The sequence below is a fragment of the Cervus elaphus genome, chromosome 33 (genome assembly GCF_910594005.1).
Source record: "Cervus elaphus chromosome 33, mCerEla1.1, whole genome shotgun sequence".
In the NCBI taxonomy this organism is placed as follows: domain Eukaryota; kingdom Metazoa; phylum Chordata; class Mammalia; order Artiodactyla; family Cervidae; genus Cervus; species Cervus elaphus.
In genome coordinates, this window is record NC_057847.1 from 68591657 (window position 1) to 68617074 (window position 25418).

A 25418-nucleotide genomic window follows, 5' to 3' on the forward strand; every position below is an offset into this window, starting at 1 on the left:
GCAGGAGACCCAGCTTCAATCCCTGGTTTGGGATGATCCCCTTGAGAAGGGAATGGCAACCCATACCAGTATTCTTGCCTACAGAATTCCATGGACAGAGGAGTCTGGTGGGCTACAGTCCATGGGTTCCCAAAGAGTCAAACACCAATGAATGACTAACACTTTCGCAATTAGTGCCTAGCACGGTGCCTATCAAATGGTAATGCTGGATAATTATTTGTGTTGCATTGATTCTTAATCTAATTATTTCCACTACCCTTTCTGATTTATAGAATATTTTATTTTGGAAAGCAATTCTATGCTGAAGGAAGCTATCCTGAAAAAGAAGATAGTAAAGTCAGAAATTAAAATGCTTCATATTGACGACTATGGTAAAGTTTTGTGCATGCTTTATCACTCAAGAACAGCTTTGTCTGTACCTTATAGTTTTACATGTAAATGACTCTCCATCTTTAATATTTTGCTCTTTCTTTAAAAGAACTTCCTTTACAGTTGTCCTTTCCCAAAGATTTTACGGACCGAAACCAGTATGCTCTTCTGTTAATAATGTAAGTATTTTATTTGTTTTTGAAATAAAGGAATCTAAAGAGTTTAGTTTTTTTTTTTTAATGTCCCACATGCCAATATTCTGGTTAAAAAACAACAGAAGAAATCCCATGTGTGTAGTTAAGCAAGACAGCTCTCAGTTGTGTGAGTTCCCCAAGGACACTACCACTAAATAATATGGAAGTGTGTATAATTGTTTTTGCTTCTGTATTATACAGTGTTGTGAACTATAGGCACAGTGAGTCAAGCCTGCTTTTTAGATGAAATGAAATAACATATAAAGTGTCTAATAAAAATGACTTTTATAACTATTGTGATTATAATTCATTATTTTATGCAGATTGCATTAATTTAGATATTTTGATAAATAGAAACAATTTATCATTTCATTTTAATAAGCCAGATAATACAGAAAATGCAATAGTTAATGGTTTTACTTCCTCTATTGTTTATTCTTAACTGTAATACCGTGACCTAACTTTCTCCTTTGTCACTTATGACCAGAGACCCAAAAAGTTCTTTGCATCTTCCTGAAGAAGTTGTTATTTGCTCTTATGTTAACTCCTTCTTCTGTAACTTCTCTTTCATTTAGTTCTTTTTAATTCTCTTTTTTTTATTGAAGTATAGTTGATTTACGTTTCACGTTTACAGCAAAGCTTTATATATGTTCTTTTTCAGATTCTTTTCCATTAGGGATTATTAAAAGATATTTACTATAGTTCCATATGTTCCTTGTTGCTTATCTATTTTATATATAATAGTGTGTATATGTTAATGCTAAACCCTTAATCTATGCTTCTTCCTCCCTCTCCTCTTTAGTAACTATAAATTTGTTTTCTGTGAGTCTATTTCTCTTTTGTAAATAAATTCATTTATATCATTTTTTTTAAGATTCCACATATAAGTGATATCATATGACATTTTTGTCTTTCTCTGGCTTACTTCATTTAGTATAATAATGTCTATTTGCATTAATGCTGCTACAAATGTCATTATTTCATTCCTTTATGTGGCTGAATATTCAATTCTTATTTGAAGTATATGTGATTTATTGGGGAAAATATCTCAGGCACTAAAATGAGAACAAAATGGAAAAAAAAATTCTCACCCTCATCTTCTGTCTCATTATACTTCCTTTTGGGAAAAGAGATTGTTCTTTTTATTCACTGAGAAATAAGGCTTCTCAGGGGAAAGAAGCCTAGTAGGCGTCTTTCCTTGAAGCATGACTTAACATATGCAGGGGGACATATTGACAGTTCTTCCATTTGGTATATCCTCTGGCCCCAAAGTGTAACAACACTTTGGGGGAAATTGTAGACAAGAGTTCTAATTCTCTTTGTAGCTTTGAGTCAAAGAATCCAGCTAGCTTGTCCTACCATCAGATTTGTGCTTTGGTCTGAGTGATTTTTAGTTCATGAGAGGACTATGAAGAATAACCCAAGACTCAACTGTCTTATTAGAAAGAGTCAAGTCATTTTAGAGGCAGGAGAGTAAAGATACTGGTTTAGGAATAAGGTAGCCCTAGGTTCTAATCTGAGTTCAAAGATTTACCAGTATACTGTTTAATTTTTTAAGTTTCAGTTTCCTTACAAATAAATTGAAGACAATAACGTGGAATAATTTGGATAAACATGTCACCATAGTGTCTGGAAGAGCATAAATATTTGCACTTAGTGTTTAATAAATTTTAAACATAAATATAATTATTAGTAATAGTCATTTTAATATTTAAAAGTATCAATATAGATATTTAATACTATATTTTAGCATCCATATAATTATTTAATAGACATTATTAAAGCAATTAAAATAATATAGTTAGGCCTATAGAGTTTACATTGCTACTATTTTTGATAATGAAGAAAATAAAAATGAGTATTAATTCATTATTTTTCATTTGTTTTCATGTGCTGCCTATACTAAATATTAATTTACTTTATCCAAACTCCTTGATTTTCAGAGTTAAATTCTCAGAAATTTCACAGAATATGACTTACAAAGCCCAACTGAGGAGTTTTTTATTTTATATTTAAAAAATGATCTATTGCTTTGAGCTACATGATCATTCCTAAAATATTTAAGTTTGGAAATCCATATAGGTCAGAATGGTTTTAAGTGTTTTTTTTAAGTGTTATTTGATAAAGTGTTGGAGAAGGAAACAGCAACCCGCTCCAGTATTCTTGCCTAGAGAATCCTGTGGACAGTAGAGCCTGGTGGGCTGCCGTCTATTGGGTTGCACAGAGTCAGACACGACTGAAGTGACTTAGCATGCATGCATGCATTGGAGAAGGAAATGGCAACCCACTCCAGTATTCTCGTCTGGAGAATCCCAGGGATGGAGGAGCCTGGTGGGCTGCCATCTATGGAGTCGCACAGAGTCGGACACGACTGAAGCGACTTAGCAACAGCAGCAGCAGATAAAGTGTCTTTTAAGTGTTAGATTGTTTATAATACAATATATACATTATATAAATGTATATAAATATATATGACTATATTATGTTTATATAAATATAATATATAAATTATATAAAATATAATCTAAAATTAGATTGTTTATAATATAAGGGCATTTGTTCCCCTTAAGATTAAGTCTGTGTTCAGTGATAAGTAAACTCCCCACTCTAAAAAATAAAATAATAATAATTTTTTTTCCTTAAGTGGGAAATTTGATAGTCGAGAATAATAAAACAAGTAACTATTACTTAAATGAGGCTAAGAAATGATTTAGTGATTTTGGTATCACTACTTTATTGCTATTCTGTGTAGTGCATCTATTACCTGACAGACCCTGAATCACTTCCTCATCCATAGAGATGCATTTACATCCAGGAAATTCTATAATGAATGCGTAATTGGAGACCAGCTGCAGAAATCTGAAGAGGTGAAGGAAAATTGGCCTTGAAGGAAGTAGCCTCTAGCCATTTGCAATCCTCTTTCTGCTAAGTCTTCATTATGGAACCTCAGAAGAAATGATCCTCTGATGACCTCTCTGTAGCCATATTTTCTGAAACTCAAACCTAATTTCATGATATTGAAAGTACAGGTGAATCAATGGCAACTGAATATTTTACTGTAATAGAAAATATAAGAAGCATAGCCTTGACAAATATTTCTCAGTAGCCTCTGTGTGGTCATGACCCTTTTTGCATTTCCTGCTCCCCTATTGTCCTTCTGGATGCCTAAATGTCTTTCTCTAGTATTTCTCTGTAGTGTTATAGTGAGTACTTAAGAACCCAGTAGTCTGTATTCATATTTATACCTATTCTATTTCCATCTAGTCTATAGTATATATGCTGTATTCATCCATATCCATTTCAGCATATATGACTTTGAATTATTATTTCTTAGTGTGTGAAAGTGTTAGTCACTCAGTCATGTCCGACTCTGCAACCCCATGGGGGTGTAGCCACAAGACTCCTCTATCCGTGGAATTCTCTAGGCAAGGATACTGGAGTGAGCAGCCGTTCCCTGCTCCAGTGGTCTTCCGAACCCAGGATCAAACCAAGGCCTCTGCCTTGCAGGCAGATTCTTTACTGTCTGAACCACCTTATGTTATTCTTATTTTCTAATCCTGTATATGTAACTTAGTATAATACACATTTACTCTGTTGCTTTTATGTGCAAGAAGCTGTGCTAATGACTGAGAGGAGATAAAAAAGTTACAAGCATCCTGAAATCTGTAATCATTTCTTAAGATCTTATCTCCCACAGTAGCTAGCACACATAGAGGAACCTTATGAAAACTTACTGACTAAACTGTAATTTTTTTAATAGTCCAAGACTGAATATTACAGCTAAAGATGTTAAAGGGGTTTATTTGTTAAATAGATGAATATGAATGTAAAGGCCTACCGCCTGGGAAGAAGCAGTGTAAACAGATGTACTATTTATTAGAGAATTTTTTTTTTCTTTGTTTGCTGTGTTCCTGAAGACAAGTATAGCAAGCTAAGGAGTTGCATTCAGTACCAAGAAATCATCATGTCTTCCTATTTTCTTTTTTTCTATATATATATTTGTTTTATTTATGTTAACTTGAAATGGGTTTATTGTGATTATTTTTATTTATGTCTTCCCATTTTCTGCTCTTTGATGTTCAGCTTATCCATGCCCCACTGTGTCATTTTAATTTGAGAGTACTACTCATTTTTATCTAGTATTTTTATCATTTAATCAGCGTTATTCATATCAGAGTCCTACAACTTTGTCATTTTAATGGAACTGAGCAGTTTATCAGCTCTTTTGTACAGTTAATCTGTTAAAAAGCAGGATATAATTAATTGATACATTGGATAATCCAGCTACTCATCTCCAGCAGTCAAGATAACTTCACTACCTTTTTCATACGCACATTTTCCTTTCAATAAACAATACAGATATTGTTTAAAGTGTTGAATACCAGAGGTACCTTGTTTTGAGCTTTGAACCTATGGGATCATCCAAGAGCCCACATTCTTCTTCAAGTCCCAGACCAGGAAGATGGTATATCTGGATGAGTCAATTCTAATCTGCCAGCCTGCTCTCTACCTATGCTTCCCTTTCTGTGATTAAGTGCTATATCATCTCCTAGTTCTTATCCCACTCTGATGCTGGTATGAATTTTCTGAGATCCATATCTGAAAATGTGGCTCTCCTGGGTAAAATCCTCTCATTATTATTCACCAGTTGATTTAAATTTCACATTTCCTAACACAGCATACAAAAAATCTTCATCTGATTTCCACTTAACTCTCCATCTCATTTTGACTCCATCCACCCTCTAAAGAGAGATTCACTGCTCTAGATATTTTTGAAAACTGTTTTCTTTGGGAAATACTAGCTTCTCAATTATTTCTCTGTATCATTTCCCACAATCTTCCAGTACCTTTAGTTTCCTTTTCCAACTGGAAAAGTTCTATTAATATTTCAAGCAATACTTTTATATAACTCTATGCACACCTCTGTTGTAACATGAAACCACACTAGGCTACAATATTTGCTTTGCTGCCTCTTCTTTTAAACTATGAACTCATTCATGATAACAGCTCTTTTTGTATTGTCTTGCTTTAACACAGTATTTATATTCATAAAATATTGATAGGATGAATGAGTGAGTATATAAATGAAGGAACACATGAATTAGAATAAACAAAGAAATTAATCAACCCTAAGTTAGTCATCAGGAATGACATGTCATAGTAGAGGACAAGAGAGAAATAAATGATCTGACAGTTTATAATGTGTTACAATTAGACTTTTGGTAGAGTAAATTTCTCTGCAGTTTTAGTTTCCCTCTCAGAAAAACATAAGATGAGCTTCTTATTTTCCTTACAATCTTTCTGCATAAAGCTAAATAATTGGTTTCTGTACTATCTTTTCACTATTTCTCTTTTGCTTATTGAGATTATCTTCTTAAAGTAATATTTAATAATAGCTACTATTTATTGCTTATTGTACAAGGGACATCATGCTAAGGATGTATAAATACCATTTTTAATCCTTACAGAAACCAAGTGAGATAAATATAATTGTCCTCAGTTTAACACAAGGAAATCATGAATTTATATAATATATAAATCCAAGCTCATGAACAGGACAAAATTAGGGTTTGAACTCAAGGTGTTTTTAATTTACTTTTCTGACCAGAAAGCTCTGCTCTTTCTATTGCATAGTAATCTACCTATATATCCTATTATATGATAACTATCACTGGAAGACTATCAATAATGCTGTCCAGAATCAATAAAGATGTCTCTAAAACCAAAATCATATGATCTTTTGTTCCTTCCACTTAACAGTTTATAATAACCTCTGGAATGTAATATTTTCCACCTGTATCATGTTAATGGTTTGGTGTAAAGTAAAAATTCCAAAAATCTGGAGTAAGTTACTAGAAGGCCCACATGAAAGATCAAATACTCAGTCCACATTATTTCATATAATTCCAAATTCTGATCAAAGAATTCACCTTATGGGACTTCTTTCATCTCTTTACTTATTATGTGGCTTCATAGACTTTTGAACAGATGAGATTGTTAGAAGTAAGCTTGTTTCACTTCCCAAGACTAAAGACATATATTTCAAAATTTGTATAACATTATTTGATTATGCACTTGTTCATGCCAAATATATACCCATTTCACTTAAAGATAGCACATTTACTGAAAGTGTTTGGACAAGAGAGGTAGCTAGTACTTGTCTCAAAAAGTCATTATTACTCCTTTGCTGTGTAAGGAGAGTCAAATTTTAAGTTTCTGCTTTTCTTCATTCTTGTTCATGTTCCTCATTTAAGTGGATGTAAAATGTACTCACACTGTAATACTCATGAAATAATTGAGAAGTCAGTGGCATTTAATCTTGATAATGGAAATGGAGAAGGTGATCATTGCTTTTTATATTATTCTTGAACAGACTAGACCTTGTTCTTCACAATCTATAGATAATATGTCTTAATGTCAATATTAAATTCTAGAGTCAGTCTGTCAGTTCAGTCGATCAGTCATGTCTGAATCGTTGAGACCCCATGGACTGCAGCACGCCAGGCCTCCCTATCTATCACCAACTCCCAGAGTTTACTCAAACTCATGTCCATTGAGTCGGTGATGCCATCCAACCATCTCATCCTCTTGTCTTCTCCTTCTCCTCCTGCCCCCAATCCCTCCCAGCATCAGGGTCTTTTCAAATGAGTCACCTGTTCGCATCAGGTAGCCAAAGCATTGGAGTTTCAGCTTTAGCATCAGTCCGTCCAATGAATATTCAGGACTGATTTCTTTTAGAATGAACTGGTTGGATCTCCTTGCAGTCGGGGGACTCTCAAGAGTCTTCTCCAACACCACAGTTCAAAAGCATCAATTCTTCAGCGCTCAGCTTTCTTTACAGTCCAACTCTCACATCCATACATGACTACTGGAAAAACCAAAGCTTTAACTAGACAGACCTTTGTTGGAAAAGTAATGTCTCTGCTTTTTAATATGCTGTCTAGGTTGGTCATAACTTTTCTTGCAAGGAGTAAGCGTCTTTTAATTTCAGGGCTGCAGTCACCATCTGCTGTGATTTTGGGGCCTAAAAAAATAAAATCTACCACTGTCTCCACTGGTTCCCCATCTATTTGCTAGGAAGTGATGGGATCAGATGCCATGATCTTGGTTTTCTGAATGCTGAGCTTTATGGCAGATTGTTCACTCTCCTCTTTCACTTTCATCAAGAGTTTAGTTCATCTTCACTTTCTGCCATAAGGGTGGTGTCATCTACATATGTGAAGTTGTTGATATTTCTCCCAGCAATATACTCACCACCAGAAACACAGGCTTAGAAACTGTAAGATGGAGTCTGGTTAGATGCATAAATAAGCTTGTCCATATCAAACACTTGGAGTAACAGGTAAATTTGACCTTGGAGTAGAGAATGAAGCAGGACTAAGGCTGAGTTTCACCAAGAGAACACACTGGTCCTACAAACACCCTCTTCCAACAGCACAAGAGAAGACTCTACACATGGACAACACCAGATGGTCAACACCAAATTCAAATTGATTATATTCTTTGCAGCAAAAGATGGAAAAGCTCTATAGAGTCAGCAAAAACAAGACTGAGAGCTGACTGTGGCTCAGATCATGAACTCCTTATTGCCAAATTAAGACTTAAATTGAAGAAAATAGGGAAAACCACTAGACCATTCAGGTACTACCTAAATCGAATTCCTAATGATTATACAGTGGAAGTGAGAGAGATTTAAGGGACTAGATCTGATAGACAGAGTGCCTGAGGAAATATGGACGGAGGTTCGTGAAATTGTACAGGAGACAGGGGTTAAGACCATCCCAAGAAAAAGATATACAAAAAAGCAAAATGGCTCTCTGAGGAGGCCTTACAAATAGCTGTGAAAAGAAAAGAAGTGGAAAGCAAAGGAGAAAAGGAAAGATACACCCACTCGAATGCAGAGTTCCAAAGAATAGCAAGGAGAGATAAGAAAGCCTTCCTCAGTGATCAGTGCAAAGAAATAAAGGAACACAATAGAATGGGAATGACTAGAGATCTCTGCAAGAAAATCTGAGATACCAAGGGAACATGTCATGCAAAGATGGGTTCAATAAAGGACAGAAGTGATATGAACCTAAAAAGAGCAGAAGATATTAAGAAGAAGTCACAAGAATATACAGAAGAACTGTACAAAAAAGATCTTCATGATCCAGATAATCATGATGTTGTGATCACTCACCTAGAGCCAGACATTCTGGAAAGTGAAGTCAAATGGGCCTTAGGAAGAATCACTAGGAACAAACCTAGTGGAGGTAATGGAATTCCAGTTAAACTATTTCAAATCCTAAAAGATGATGCTGTGATAGTGCTGCACTCAATGTGCCAGCAAACTTGGAAAATGCAACAGTGACCACAGGACTGGAAAAGTTCAATTTTCATTCCAATCCCAAAGAAAGGCAATGCCAAAGAATGCTCAAACTACCCCACAGTTGCGCTCATCTCACACACTAGTAGAGTAATGCTCAAAATTCTCCAAGCCAGGCTTCAACAATACATGAACTGTGAATTTCCATATGTTCAAGCTGGTTTTAGAAAAGGCAGAGGAACCAGAGATCAATTGCAAACATCTGCTGGATCATCAAAAAAGCAAGAGAGTTCCAGAAAAACATCTATTTCTGTTGTATGACTATATCAAAGCCTTTGACTGTGTGGATTACAGTAAACTCTGGAGAGTTTGAAAGAGATGGGAATACCAGACCACCTGACCTGCCTCTTGAGAAACCCATTTGCAGGTCAGGAAGCAACAGTTAGAACTGGACATGGAACAGCAGACTGGTTCCAAATAGGAAAGGAGTATGTCAAGGCTGTATATCGTCACCCTGCTTAATTAACTTGTATGCAGTGTACATCATGAGAAACACTGGACTGGATGAAGAGCAAGCTGGAATCAAGATTGCCAGGAGAAATATCAATAACCTCAGATATGCAGATGACACCACCCTTATGGCAGAAAGTGAAGAAGAACTAAAGAGCCTCTTGATGAAAGTGAGAGAAGAGAGTGAAAGAGTTGGCTTAAAGCTCAACATTCAGAAAACTAAGATCATGGCATCCAGTCCCATCACTTTAAAGCAAATAGATAAACAGTGGAAATAGTGGCAGACTTTATTTTCTTGGGCTCCAAAATCACTGCCAATGGTGATTGCAGCCATGAAATTAAAAGACGCTTACTCCTTGGAAGAAAAGTTATGACCAACCTAGACAGCATATTAAAAAGCAGAGACATTACTTTGCCAACAAATGTCTAACTAGTCAAGGCTATGGTTTTTCCAGTAGTCATGTATGGAATAGAGTGTTGGACTATAAAGAAAGCTGAGTGCTGAAGAATTGATGCTTTTGAACTGTGGTGTTGGAGAAGACTCTTGAGAGTCCCTTGGACTCTAAGGAGATCCAGCCAGTCCATCCTAAAGGAAATTTTCCCTGAATATTCATTGGGAGGGCTGTTGCTGAAGCTGAAACTCCAATACTTTGTCCACCTGATGAGAAGAGCTGACTCATTTGAAAAGACCCTGATGTTGGGTAAGATTGAAGACGGCAGGAGAAGGGGATGACAGAGGATGAGATGGCTGGATAGCATTACCGACTCAATGGACGTGAATTTGGTTAAACTCCGGCAGTTGGTGATGGACACGGAGGCCTGGACTGCTGCAGTCCATGCGGTCACAAAGAGTCAGACACAACTGAGTAACTGAACTGAACTGAACTGAATATCAAATGCTTCCCTAGTTGTAACTCCATGGACATGTAATTCAATGCAAAATTATTTGTAAACAAACTAGGGATCAGAAATATGAAGGCTATAATATTATTTTCCTAATGGAAGAAGATGCGAATGTGGACAAGAAACAGTTCTCTGACAGCAAAAATTAATATTTTTTCTTATATAATATAATGACTATAGAAAAAAACTCATTCTGCCAAACTGCGTATAGGATAGTTGTTCCATGAGAGGAAATCTATGGATGACAAAGTGAGAAATAGAGGTGACTGACCAAGAAGCCCTTGACCAATGGGTGTATTTTCATGTATATGTTGCCTTGAAAAAGAACAAATTTCATTAGCTTTTAGATATACTTACACTGCAAGTGTATCATCACAGACTATAAATTTCTATAACATAAATTTCAGATTAAGACTAGACAAAATTGTTTCACTCTAGTTCACTCCTATGTTGAGCTCAGTTCTATTGTGCAATGAGTTCTCTCCCAAAGAACAAAATCAAGTCTTGTCTATTCATCTTCCCTAAGAATTTACTGTGACACATCACAGCATCAGTTTCCTTTCTCTTATCACGTGTTCCATTCTGTTCTTTATCCTTCTTTTCACACTCTTCTTTATTTTACTATATCGAAAATAAAAATGCAACCCAGCTCACAGTGAACCCACTCTGATCTAGCACTTATGCCGCTCAAGTGGATCTATTCTATGCCTAGAAAGAGAAAAGGACTAAGACTACAAGGAATTTTCCCTATGTTCCCTTCTTCCACAACCCAATAAATATAGATACCCAGATGTCCATGTAGCAGTTTTGAAATTCTGTGGTGTAAGGAAAAAAAAAAAATTCTGCCATTCAATAGATCTCTTGTGGAAAGTGCTCTCACTGGTAAATATTTGCCTTCTATTTATTCTAGCCAAAAGTTTAGTGGTAAGGAAAAGGCTTTTTAAAATGCACTCTACATGATTTTAACTATTTACAACCCTGGTGGCTCAGACAGTAAAGAGTCTGCCTCCCGTGTGGGAGACCCGGGTTCGATCCCTGTGTGGGGAAGATCCCCTAGAGAAGGAAATGGCAACCCACTCCAGTATTCTTGCCTGGAAAATCCCATGGATGTAGGAGCCTGGCAGGCTACAGTCCATGGGGTCACAAAGAGTCAGACATGACTGAGTGACTGCACTTTCTTTCTATTCTATAATGAAAAATAAATAAATAAAAAGAATATATAATTGCCAGGGTAACTGGTAAGAAAGTCAGGACCAAAATCTATCTCTTCTGATTATAAATTCACCTCTTTTCATGAATTCAAATAGCACCATGTGAACCTGACAAAAAAGTACTCTGAACAAATCTCTTCACTTTAATTCAGTTTTTGATGTAGATGATGTTTTGTTATGTTATAAAGAAGTGGCTTATTTTGCCATTTTAAAGGTCTATTGAATTTTATGTGTTTTGATTAGCTTTTTAATTATTTACTCATAATGCGTATTTTTCATCTAAACAGACACCACTGATTGATTGTTCAATGTATTAATATTAAAACAGATGCCAAAGTCTGCCTTTGAAGACTTTAACTTGTAAGAAAACTTTAATCTTAATTTGATTTTGCTTCCTGTGTTAGGAAGTGGACGCATTTAGTACAGCTGTGGACTTTTCACTAGTTAAAACAGATTGAGTTTCTCTTTTCATTAAACTTTCAACAAAAATGTATATCTCTATTCTTAACCTTGAAGCGCTGTTCTTTATATGAGTCCCCGGGGATTTCTGAGACAGAGTAAAACAAAAGTGTTGGGAAAAAAAGATGTGGCAGACAGAAAAAAATCAAAGAGGAAGCAAATGAAACTTACCAATTCTGTGTGGCCAACACACTTGCAAGTTGTAGTACCCATTTATTACATGATAGGTGAGTTGGTCTATGGTACATTCCTGTGGTCATCCTTACCTCCATGTATTTTGCTATTGCTGCCTCCTCAAATAATATTTTCTTGCCTTAATTTGTATTAAAAATAATCTAGTATTTTCTGCTCAACACTTTGTGAAAAATTTTCCCTTTGCTCCTGCAAGTCTGTGACTTGTTCCTTATACTGACAATGCTTACCATCATAATCCATGTCCTTTTATAATTAATCTGAAATAGTTATACCTGTGTTCTGCACCAAAAGAGAAAGAAGAACACACCCAGTTAGAGCAATATGTTAAAATTATTGACTGATAATGGATTGATAACATTTTTTGTTCAAACATTAAAAGCAGGTGAAGCAAGGTTGAAGTTAAAAATGGCAATTTAGAAAGCAGAGCAGAGGAGTGAAACTTTATTTTCTTGATATTGCAAGCATGAGTAAGGAATTGAGTTTTTCCCTTGAAAATTCTTCAATCATTTATTAATCATAAGTTTGAAAAATGTTCAATAAATCACAGAGTAATTTTGCATTGCTTGCTATATTTCACAAAATATTTTTCGAGTACATTATGCCACTTAATGCTTAAACATTTTTTGAGGAAAGCACAGCAGTACTTTACCATTATTAAAGATAAGGAAACTAAGTCTTAGTGTTTTAGTATCTCCCCTATCTATGTTCAGAGTGAAGCTGGGACTTAAACTGTCATGTATTTACTGAGCTTAAATGTTGAAGTTAATCCTTGTATCTTGTTCTCTGTGAATCATATTTTGCTTTCTGATATTCTCAATAAATCTCCAAGCTTCAAAATGCAGGATTTATTAAGCTTTTCAAGGTCCTTTCATTTTAAACTTTACATGAGTCTACTTTCCCTGAAAGCATCTAGTTCAGCAAGCATTTTCTATGTTCTCCATGTACCAGAAAGTGTGCTACACATGATGATTCATGCCATTTCTCAACTGGTAGACAAGTTATATCAGTATCATCTGGAAATGTGGAAAAAAATACCAATTTTAGACTTCAGTCTGAATTAGTCAATCGAATTTCTGGGGAAAAGAATGTAGAGATGTTTAGTCATAATTCCTAATAATCTGACCAACAGCTAACTGTGCAAAAATTAAATGTATTAAAAATTTTTTAAATTAAATTTTATAAAAGAGATAAAGTTTGTAAACATTGCAGGAGACAAAACAGATCTAGGCTTGGATCATTTAATCACTCTGAAATGTGTGAATTACAAAGGGATGGAGTAGGTCATAATTAAAATCTATCCATGGTGCACGTTATTTACAGTGTAGGAATTAGAACACAGGCAATAAGTAGTCGTTCAACAGACAGCTGCCTCCCCAGAAAGGTTAAGTAACTTTGGATAGTTTATAATGTTAGACAAAGGATCCTAAGTGCTTAGATCTCAAAGGTCTTTGCATTAATTTACTAGGGCTGACATACAAAACACCAGACTGGGTATCTTAAACAACAGAAATTTATTTCGTCATTAATTCTAGAGGCTAGACATCCAAAAGCTAGGGTTCAGCAGGTACTGTTTCTTCTGAGACCACTCCTTGGCTTGCAGATGGCTGCCTTCTCGCATCCTCTCCTCATGTTCTTTTCCTTGTGCATGCTCGCCCCTATGATCTCTCTGTGTCCTAATTTCCTGCTGCAAGGACACAGGTCAGATTAGATTAGGGTTCAGCCTAATAGCCTCATCTCAATTTAATCACTGCTGTGAAAGCATTATTTCCAAATACAGTCAGACTCTGAGATAGTACACATTACAGATTCGACATACAGCTTTTGAGACACAGTTCATCCCATAATGGCATTCAATACGTTTTAGTTGTCTGACATTTTGCCCTGTTCCCTGTTTCCTCTTTAGGTCCCACTCAACCTCTGCATCTACTTAGTTCCACTTGCTGCTCAGAAGTTTTTCTTAGCAAACCTGATAACCTCAAAGCTTGTTAATGAGGATTAGTTTGTGCATTGGTATATTTTAGTGCTTCTAAGCAACATATTTGCATAGACTTGAAGGCAAGTTTGGGGTCTTTACAAGGGAGTGTGTAGGGTGGAATTTTCTGGTTTGTAGCCTGTGAATCTGCACCTCCTGCACTGCAGGCAGATTCTTTACTTCTGAGCCATTGGACCACTGGAGAAGCCATTGGACCTAGATAATCTGTGCGATTTTTTTAATTTTTATTTTTATTCTATTTTTTAAATTTAGATTATTTATTTATTTTACCTTACAACATTGTATTGGTTTTGCCATACATTGACTTGAATCTGCCATGGGTGTACATGTGTTCCCCATCCCACTGATTTTTATGAGTCTGCTTTTATCTTTTTTTTTTTTAACCTTTCTGTATTCCAAAGAGAATAAGTTATAAATACTACTGTAATGTGACATTTTAAAATTGTATCACCTTTTCCCTCTGGAGAGAATGTTCAGGCTTTATAATCTGTGTGTCCTTCTTTACTTCTAGCTTTCAAATTTTTCAAACATATATGTCTCTGTTTCCTTTTCTTGTTGTGAGCTTTAGAGATGAGAAATATCTTTTTCTCACTCTTTGCTTAAATTCTTCTTAGTGAGAATTCTGTCACAAGAAACAATTCAGGAAATATTAATGCAGTGTTTCTTTTTAAATCTGATATGCTTTAGGATTGCACCTCTCTTGTTAAATTATTTTTAAGCCTCCATGACTGATCTTGCTTTCCATCAGATCTCTTACCCCTTGTATACCCTCTGTAAGACATTTGTAAAACACTGTAAGAAATCCAATAAAGTAGGACCTGTATGTCAACTTCATGATCATCCTTTAGAAATGTCTATGAAAGGTGTGTGCATTTTTCATTGTTCTCTTTTCAAAATGAATTAAAATAGTTTCTCATGAATACTTTTAAGTTCTGTTTTATATTTTCATTTCATTCAAGAGTTTTCCATTCAAAAGTTTACAAAGGGAAATGACATTTATATTTTCAGGTTTAATACCAAGAATTACCTGAAATTTTAATAGTCAACATGGGTCTTTTCCATAATTTCAGCTAATGAGTAAGAAAACTTAGATTTCTACTGCATTATTAATTGCTCTTGTTTTGAGTCAATGTATTGGTATTTTCAGGGATGAAGAACCAGGAGGCCAGCTGGTAACAGATAAGTTCCATATTGACTGGGATTCAGTACTTGTTGACACAGATAACATCATCATTGCACGGTTTGATGGCAGAGGAAGTGGATTTCAGGGCCTGAAAATTTTGCAAGAGATTCATCGACGATTAGGCTCAGTGGAAGTAAAGGACCAAATAGCAGCTGTGAAGTAAGTAGGTGTACATCTTCTTATTGTTCATCCTATAGTGAATGCTAGGTATGTGATATATAATACTATTAATGCCAAGAGGTTTATGTCTTAATGATTAGACAACTTTCTAGGTTAATTAGATAGACCAGCAGTCCCCAACTTTTTTGATCACAGGGACTGGTTTCATGAAAGACAATTTTTCCATGGACCAGAGAGAATCTATTGCCACCACTGGTCTGACAGAAGGTGGAGCTCAGGCATTAATGTTAATAATGAGAGGGTGATTATAAATATAGATAAAACTCCACTAACTCACCTGTCTCTCACCTCCTGCTGTGTGACCCACTTCCTAAGAGGTTATGGACCAGTACCAATCTGTGGCCTGGGGAAAGGGACCCCTGATATAGACTATTTTTTCAAGTATCTTTCACACTCATTGATATAATAAAAGAATTATCATACATCCCCCTCTTGAGTTAGAATTCACTTTTGATTTGTGAAATGGGAGAGACCTTTAAAGAGCTACAATATTATTTATTTATAGTAATCACAATGTCTATTATTTTCCCAGTTAATTACAGTTCTTGAGCTTTCACAAATACCTTTCCCACATGGGTGAGAAAATGTGAACTGAGAAAGCTAATAGGTTCTTTAACACAGCATATAGATATTAGCTAGGATATTGTTAAAATGTAAATGCTAATTCAGTAGGCCTGTAGTGGACCCAAGATTCTGCATTTGTAACAAGCTAACAGGGGAGACACCCAAACTGCTCCACTACTCTGACAAGCAAGATTTTGGTGTACAGTACCCTTCCATATGAACAGAGTTCTAACCACTAAAGCAGTTCTTGTTTGACTTCTGTTTTGTTTTCGTTTTTCTTTATGGCTAAGAATGAATTTCCATGGTTCATTTAACTCAAGAAGATATAACTATGATTTTTTTCATTTCAGATTTTTACTGAAACAGCCATACATTGACTCCAAAAGATTAAGCATTTTTGGAAAGGTAAACAGTAGAAATATGTGTGCGTACATTACCTGTTTCTATGTGTACTTGTGTAATTACTCTCTTCATATTACTATAATTTCTATTATCCTTTAAATGAAACATTGTAATTAATATTATATAAATTCAGTTATTTATTAACTCAGCAACTATGTACTATCTCTAATTGGAAACTGGTGTTAGAAATAGAGCAATAGTAGGACAAAAAAAGAAAAAAAAGGAATCTGTTTTCATGAAGATTATCTTCTAGAGAGGAGAAAGAGAAAGTAAACAAGTAAATTAAAAAACATAGTTTCATCTGGTACTATGTCTTTTAAGGAAAACAAAATAAGAAAAACTGATGGATGAAAGGCACAATGTTATTAGATTGAGTGGTCAAGTAAGGCCCCTCTGATTTAAGTGATATTTAGGTGGATGCTTAAATAACAAGAAATAATCAGTCATGTAAATCTGTTGAAGGAGCGTCATCCAAAGAAGGAACAAGGACCACAGACTTGGCAAAGACTACAGGGCTTAAAGACTAAAAGATGACCAGTATTCATAATTATATTGCTCTGCTCTTGCATGATAGTTACTTCCTTTTAAAATAATTTTCTATTAAAGTATAGGTGGGACTAGTTGTAAAGAACCCACCTGCCAGTGCAGGAGAAAAAAGAGACTTGGGTTAGATCCCTGGGTCCGGAAGATCTCCTGGAGGAGGGCATGGCAACCCACTCCAGTATTCTTGCCTGGAAAATCCCATGGACAGAGGAGCCTGGTGGACTACAGGACATAGGGTTGCAATGAGTCAGACATGAGTGATTACAGAAGTACAGTTATACCATATAGATACAAAACTAAATAGGAAAAAAAATTTTTTTTCCTTGAAATGGACACTCTTAGGATTTACTCTCTTGTTCTGTTGTTCAGTCTCTGTCGTGTCTGACTCTTTGCAACCCCACAGACTGCAGCCTGCTAGGCTTCCCTGTCCTTCACCATCATACGGAACTTGCTCAAACTAATGTCCATGGAGTCAGTGATGCCATCCCACCATCTCATCCTCTGTCATCCCCTTCTCCTCCTGCCTTCAATCCTTCCCAACATCAGGGTCTTTTCCAATAAGCCAGATTGTCACATGAGGTGGGCAAATTATCGGAACTTTAATTTCAGCATCAGTTCTTCCAATGAATATTCATGACTGATTTCCTTTAGGATTGGTTTGATTTTGGATTGGATTGGTTTGCAGTCCAAGGGACTCTCAAGGAGTCTTTCTTCTCCAACACAACAGTTAAAAAGCATCAATTCTTCAGTGTTCAGTCTTCTTTATGGTCCAACTCTCATATTCATACATGACTACTGGAAAAACAATAACTTTGACTATATGGACCTTTGTCAGCAAAGTAATATCTCTGCTTTACAATTTGGAAAACTCAGCAGTGGCCACAGGACTGGAAAAAGGTCAGTTTTCATTCAAATCCCAAAGAATCCCAAAGAAAGGCAATGCCAAAGAATGCTCTAACTACCGCACAATTACACTCATTTCACATGCTAGTAAAGTAATGCTCAAAATTCTCCAAGCCAGGCTTCAGCAATATGTGAACCATGAACTTCCAGATGTTCAAGCTGGTATTAGAAGAGGCAGAGGAACCAGAGATCAAGTTGCCAACATCCGCTGGATCATCAAAAAGGCAAGAGAGTTCCAGAAAAACATCTATTTCTTCTTTATTGACTATGCCAAAGCCATTGACTGTGTGGGTCACAATAAACTGTGGAAAATTCTGAAAGAGATGGGCATACCAGACCACCTGACCTGCCTCTTGAGAAATTTGTATGCAGGTCAGGTAGAAACAGTTATAACTGGACATGGAACAACAGACTGGTTCCAAGTAGGAAAAGCAGTACATCAAGGCTGTATATTGTCACCCTGCTTATGCAATTTATATGCAGAATACATCATGAGAGATGCTTGGCTGGAGGAAGCACAATCTGGAATCAAAATTGCCAGGAGAAATATCAATAACCTCAGATATGCAGATGACACCACCCTTATGGCAGATGATGAAGAAAAACTAAAAAGCCTCTTGATGAAAATGAGGGAAGAGAGTGAAAATGTTGGCTTAAAGCTCAACATTCAAAAAAGTAAGATCATGACATCTGGCCCCATCACTTCATGGCAAATAGATGGGGAAACAGTGAAAACAGTGGCTGACTTTATTTTGGGGGGCTCCAAAATCACTGCAGATGGTGATTGCAGCCATGAAATTAATAGACGCTTACTCCTTGGAAGGAAAGTTATGACCAACCTAGACAGCATATTAAAAAGCAGATACATTACTTGGCCAACAAAGGTCTGTCTAGTCAAGGTTGTGATTTTTCCAGTAGTCATGTTTGTATGTGAGAGTTGGATTATCAAGAAAGCTGAGCATCAAAGAATTGATGCTTTTGAACTGTGGTATTGGAGAAGACTCTTGAGTGGCCCTCAGACTGCAAGGAGATCCAACCAATACATCCTAAAGGAAATCAGTCCTGAGTGTTCATTGGAAAGACTGATGTTGAAGCTGAACTCCAGTACTTTGGCCACTTGATGCGAAGAGCTGACTCATTTGAAAAGACCCTAATGCTGAGAAAGATTGAGGGCAGGAGGAGAAGGGGACAACAGAGGATGATATGTTTGGATGGCATCCCTGACTCAATGGACATAAGTTTGGGTAAACTCCGGGAGTTGATGCTGGACAGGGAGGCCTGGTGTGCTGCGGTCGACGGAGTCGCAAAGAGTCGGACACGACTGAGCGACTGAACTGAACTGAACTGAATCTGCATACAGGTTTCTTGGGAGGTAGGTAAGATGGTGTCGTATTTCCATCTCTTTAAGGGTTTTCCACTATTTGTTATGATCCACACAGTCAAAGGCTTTAGCGTAGTCAATGAAACAGAGGTAGATGTTTTTCTGTAATTACCTTGCTTTGTCTGTGACCCAGCAAACATTGGCAATTTGTTCTCTGGTTCCTCTGCCTTTGCTAAAACCAGCTTGAACATCTGGAAGTTCTTGGTTCACGTAATGCTGAAGCGTAACTTGAAGGATTATGAGTATAACCTTACTAGCATGGGTGATGAGGTCAGTTGTTTGCTGGTTTGAACATTCTTTAGTACTGCCCTTCTTGGAAACTGAAATGAAAATGGACTTTTTCCAGTCTTATGGCCACTGCTGGATTTACCAAATTTGCTGACATATTGAGTGCAGCACTTTAATAGCATCATCTTTAGGATTTTAAATAGCTCTACTGGAATTCCATCCCCTTCATTAGCTTTATTAGAAGCAGTGCTTCCTAAGGCCCACTTAACTTCACAATCCAGAATGTCTGGCTCTGAGTGAGAGACTACACCATAGTGGTTATCTGGGTCATTAAAATCTTTTTTGTATGGTTATTCTGTGTATTCTTTCCATCTCTTCTTGATCTGATCTACTCTTATTAGATATTTGCCATTTCTGTCCTTTATTATGCCCATCTTTGGATGAAATGTTCCTTTGATATTTCCAATTTTCTTGAAGCAATCTCTAGTCTTATGCTTTCTGTTTGTTGTTTTCCTCTTTTCTTTGCATTGTTTGTTGAGGAAGGCCTTCTTGTCTCTCCATGCTTTCTGGAACTCTGCATTTAGTTGGGAGTACCTTTCCCTTTCTCCCTTGCTTTTCTTCTTCTCTTTGCTCAGCTATTTGTAAATTCTCCTTGGACAACCACTCTGACCTCTTGCATTTCTTTTTCTTCAGGATGTTTTGTTTGCTGCCTCCTCTATGATATTGTAGACCTATGTCCATACTTCTTCAGGAACACTCTTTCCTTGATCTCATCCCTTGAATCTATCAGTCACCTCCATTGTATATGCATAGGGGATTTGATTTAAGTTGTACCAGGTGGTTTTCCCCATTTTCTTTAGTTTAAGCCTGAGTTTTGCTATGAGGAGCTGATGATCTGAGTCAGCTCCAGGTCTTGTTTTGCTGACTGTATCCAACTTCTCCATCTTTGGCTACAAAGAATGTAATCAATCTGATTTTGGTATTGACCATCTGGCGATGTCCATGTCTAAAATAATCTCTGGTGTTGTTGAAAAACAGTGTTTGCTATTGACTGGTGCATTCTCTTGGCAGAATTAAATTAGCCTTTGCCCTGGTTCATTTTGTACTCCAAGGCCCAAATTACCTTTTACTCTAATTATCTCTTGACTTCCTACTTTTGCATTTTAATCTTCTATGATGAAAAGGATGTCTTTTTTGGTGTTAGTTCTACGAGGTCTTCTAGGTCTTCATAGAACTGATCAACTTCAGCTTCTTTGGCATCAGTGGTTGGAGTATGGACATGGATTATAGTGTTGTTGAATGATTTGTCTTGGAAAAGAACTGAGATCATTCTGTCATTTTTAGATTCCAATGAAGTACTGCGTTTCAGACTGTTTTGTTGATCATGAGGGCTACAGCATTTCTTCTATGGGATTTTTGCCCACAGTAGTAGATATAATGGTCATCTGAATTAAACTAACCCATTGTTGTCTATTTTAGTTCACTGATTCCTAAGATATCGATGTTTACTCTTGCCATCTTCTGCTTGATCATGTCCAATGGACCTAACTTGATTCATGGACCTAACTTTCTAGGTTCTAATGCAATATTATTCTTGACAGTATCAGATTTTACTCTCATCACCAGAAAAATCCACAAGTATTTCTGCTTTGGCCCAGTCACTTTGTTTTTTTCTGGAGCTACTAGAAGACGTCCTTCCTCTTCCCCTGTAGCATGTTGGACACCTTCCAGCCTGGGGTGGGGCTCTTTTTTGATGTCACATCTTTTTGTCTTTTTATGCAGTTCATGGGGTTCTCACAGCTAGTGTACTGGAGTAGTTTTCTATTCCCTCCTCCTGTGGATCACGTTTTGTCAGAACTCTCCACTGTGACCTGTCTGTCTTGGGTAGCCCTACACGGCATGACTTATAGCTTCATTGAAATATGCAAACCCCTTCACCATAACAAGACAGTGATCCACAAAGGAGCATATGTAACATACAGCAGTATTAACTGCATTTATCATGTGATGTATTATATATACCTGGTGCTTATTTATCCTATAAGTAGAAGTTTGTACCTTTTGGCTGACTTCATCCAATTCCCCTACCTACCTCTACAATACTGTGTTAGTTCCCATTTAATGTCTGTTACACAACATAGTGATTTGATATTTCTTGGTGTTGCTGAGCTGGACTAAGTCATGTCCGACTCTTTGAGACCCAATGGACTGTAGCCTGCTAGGTTGCTTTGTTAAAGGGATTTCCCAGGCAAGAAATACTGGAGTGGGTTGCCATTTCCTTCTCTAGAGGATCTTCCTGACTCAGGGATCAAACCTGCATCTGTTGCTTGCAGGCAGACTCTTTACCTGTGAGCCAACTGGGAAACCCTACTAAATCAGAGGAAGCATATTATAGTTACAAACCTGTTCTTCCCTTTTTTTCATCTTTTAAGTTGAGATGTAATTGACTAAAAATCACTGTTTATAATAATATTGTATCTAGAAATGAGATAGTTTGCATAGTTTCCGTCTTGAGATAGTTTCTGTCTTGTTATTTTTCAGGGTTCTTTTATCTCATCTAGACATTGTATTTATTTATAAATTTTAGAATCACCTTTTGTAATCTTTTTTTTTTTTTGACTACATCCCACAACATGTGGGATCTTAATTTAAGGACCAGGGATTGGCCTCATGCTCCTTGCATTGGAAGCACTGAGTCTTAAACAATGGACCATCAAAAATAGACCACAGGGATTTTCTTGGGACTTCTACTGAATCTGTGGATCACTTAGGAAGAACTGACATCTAAGAAATATTACCAGTTTCACTTTTTTTTTTAAGATATGTTTTCTTTGGAGTTTTATAGTTTCTACTGTATGTGTATAGTTATGAATATCTTTTTATTCATCATGTTTGGGATTTGATGGGTTCTTTGAATATGTTTTATTATCTTCCATCAATTCCACCAAAACTGGGGTTTTATACTTGGAATTTTTTAAGGCTTATATTGCATTTATATTTTTGTGTTTGCTCTGTTTTGTTTTATTTATACTTACATGATACATTGGGTCAGCAGACACTAATGTGGACTTATGGCTCAAATTTTTAGTCGAGATTAATTTTTTTCATTGATTCAGTATAAGTTCATGACAAGAATAAAAACAAAATTATTTTCACCAATCGTTTTATGCAGCATAATTGTCTGTCATCGTCTTTAGGGGCAGAGCGTTGTACAGTCTCCCTTTAGTTTGGAATCTATGCATTTTGTCTACATCATGCATTGAGTCATCATAGCAGAAGACTAAAATCACTTGCATTTGCAAAACAAAGAAACAAGCAAGCAAAACTGGCTTTATGATTGTTTACCTCTCAAGTTTACAGTTTTCAGTAATATTTGGCCTTTGTGAATTCATAACCTTTGTGCCAGCTCAATGTTGTATTCAAAGTTACTTTTAGTTGTTTTAGTTGTTTATTTTTTTTTAAATTACCACTTTTTATTTATTTATTTTTTGTTTAGGTTTGGTTTTGTTTTCAGTTGAATCTATTAAGATGTCAATTTCATCAAATGCTAGAAATGATATTGCCACACTTAATGCTTTTACCATCAATGAGGCTAAAGCAGTGATCCCATCTAAGATTCTAGGCTGAGTTAGAATTTATTGTGAAAAGTGTTATGATTCAAGTGAGATGTTCCAGAGGGCCAGGAATTTTAATTTCAGTCAACAATCTTTAAGCAACTTATTTCCTTTAGCTATATCACTATTTGATTGAGTTTCCAGGTTTTTCTTCCCTTTGGTCTAAAGTTCATTCTGTTTTTTATGGTCTATGTATGTATATATCTATATCTACATCACCCTTGCTAAATAACTGATTTCATTCATTATAATTGTCAGCAGAAATGAAATTTGCTTAGAAGTTTTCAGGTACATTTCACTGTTGGTCTCCATAAAGCTGAAATAGTGAACTCTAAGAAATTGGTCAATATTCTTTATTTTATGTGTAATTTGTTCAGTTTAGTCTTTCAAAATTTGGAAAACAATACTATTCTTTCTATCCTTGTAAGCCGATTAAGGAATATAGAATTTTTAGGATTTCTAAAAATGTGTTTTGTGTCAAATAATATGTATTTTTAGACAATATCCCTACCTATATTCTATTAATGGAACTAATAAGCCTGTGAAAGTGAAGTGAAGGAGAAGTTGCTCAGTTGTGTCCGACTCTTTGCAACCCCATGGACTGTAGCCTACCAGGCTCCTCAGTCCATGGAATTTTCCAGGCAAGAGTACTGGAGTGGGTTGCCATTTCCTTCTCCAGGGGATTTTCCCGACCCAGGGATTGAACCCGGGTCTCCTTCACTGCAGGCAGATGCTTTACCCTCTGAGCCACCAGAGAAGCCCCAATAAGCCTGTAAATGCCAGGAAAGCACTAATTAAATAAATGCATTCTCTTCTAAAACTATCACATGGATACTGGAGAAACACATCAGTCAACATAGAAGATAATGCTTGACTTTTTATATCCAATTTCATTTTAATATTGCACACATATTCTATAGGTAAACAAAATTAACTAAAAAGTTTTAACTATTACCTAACATAGATTTTAAGCTTATTCCAAGAGTTATTTATTGTTCCAAATGAATTTTCTTCAATATAGTTAAGCCAAAATCCTTACTGGTTATAAGTATTTCTTCCACCTTTTTACTTCACTGCTTTTGTTCATACCTTTTAATTTATTTCTAATAACAGCCTCAAGTCTGTACATGGGTTTTATAAATCTACTTCTTATTAAGTCTCATCCAGAGGTCCTTTCCTCCATTAAGTATTCACTAAATTTCTCCCACTGGAAATCATCATTTCCTCCTGTGTATTGAAAGAACACTTTGTCAGTCGTTTCTCGTATTCATTATACCATCATGTAGAGCATTATATTTATTTGTGTTCTTATTTAATTTGTTATGTCAGACTGTAAGCCTTGTCAAGGTATTTATGTTTTATTTGATTTTCATTTGCAAAAACATTTGAATGGAACTCATTTCATGTTCTTTCTCTCCTCTGGGATTTTCTCTTTCCTGCTATATAGCCAACCCTTATCCTTTAGGGGAATACACTGCGCTTCTTGGCTTTAGTGTTTTCATCAAATTTGGAGAATGTCCAGTTATCATTACTTCAATTTCTACTTTTTTCTGCTGTTCCATTTCTCCAAAGTTTACAAATAAGTATGTAATTAGGCCAGTTAAATTTTTCCCTAAGCTCACCAAAATATTAATTTTTGATATTTTAATATTTTTTAAAAAATATTTGTCTCTGTGTGCTTCATTTTTAGATATATTATGATGCTGCCCATCAGCCTCACTCTTGCAGGCAGGAAGGTGTAGCAATCCCAGGACTGACTCATTCCCTATCTTTCAGTGATCACTGTCCTTTCTTACCCAGTCCAATGTCTCAGTTAATTCTATTTCATATATTTTAATTATATTTTTAGTAGTTTCACATGGAAGGGTAAATCTCATTTCTGTTATTCCATTTTTGTGGAATTTGAAATTCCTACATAAAATTAACTTGCATGTTCATGAAGCATTTTACAATGTTATTTTTGAACTGTCAATTTATATGCATATATGTGCTTAGCTTATTTGATCTCTCTTATATGTGAACATATATATATATATGTATTATATATATATATTTGTTTTCTTATTGAAAATTTGAGATTTTGGTGTATTAAAGACAGCAATCTTTCACATCCTTTTGAAATATCCCCTTGACTTGTTAATTGACTGTGTTTTTTATGATCATTCAGAAAACTGAAGTGCTAAAACTTTTTATCTTTTGGCAAAACCTTTGAAGTCCTTTCTCTGGTGATTTCTTCCAATGATTTTCTTCTTTAGATGTCTCATTCCTATCAAAATAAGTA

At 35.8% G+C, this 25418-nt stretch overlaps 1 protein-coding gene across 2 annotated transcripts in view; it reads left to right on the forward strand.

Moving 5' to 3' along the window:
* DPP10 (dipeptidyl peptidase like 10) overlaps nt 1-25418 on the forward strand; it is a 717819-nt gene that overhangs the window by 678342 nt on the left and 14059 nt on the right. For both annotated transcript variants that reach the window (XM_043894623.1, XM_043894622.1), the window contains 4 exons: nt 273-371; nt 479-548; nt 15287-15481; nt 16417-16471. In XM_043894623.1, coding sequence (XP_043750558.1) covers nt 273-371; nt 479-548; nt 15287-15481; nt 16417-16471 — 419 coding nt within the window. The remainder of the gene's footprint in view (nt 1-272; nt 372-478; nt 549-15286; nt 15482-16416; nt 16472-25418) is intronic.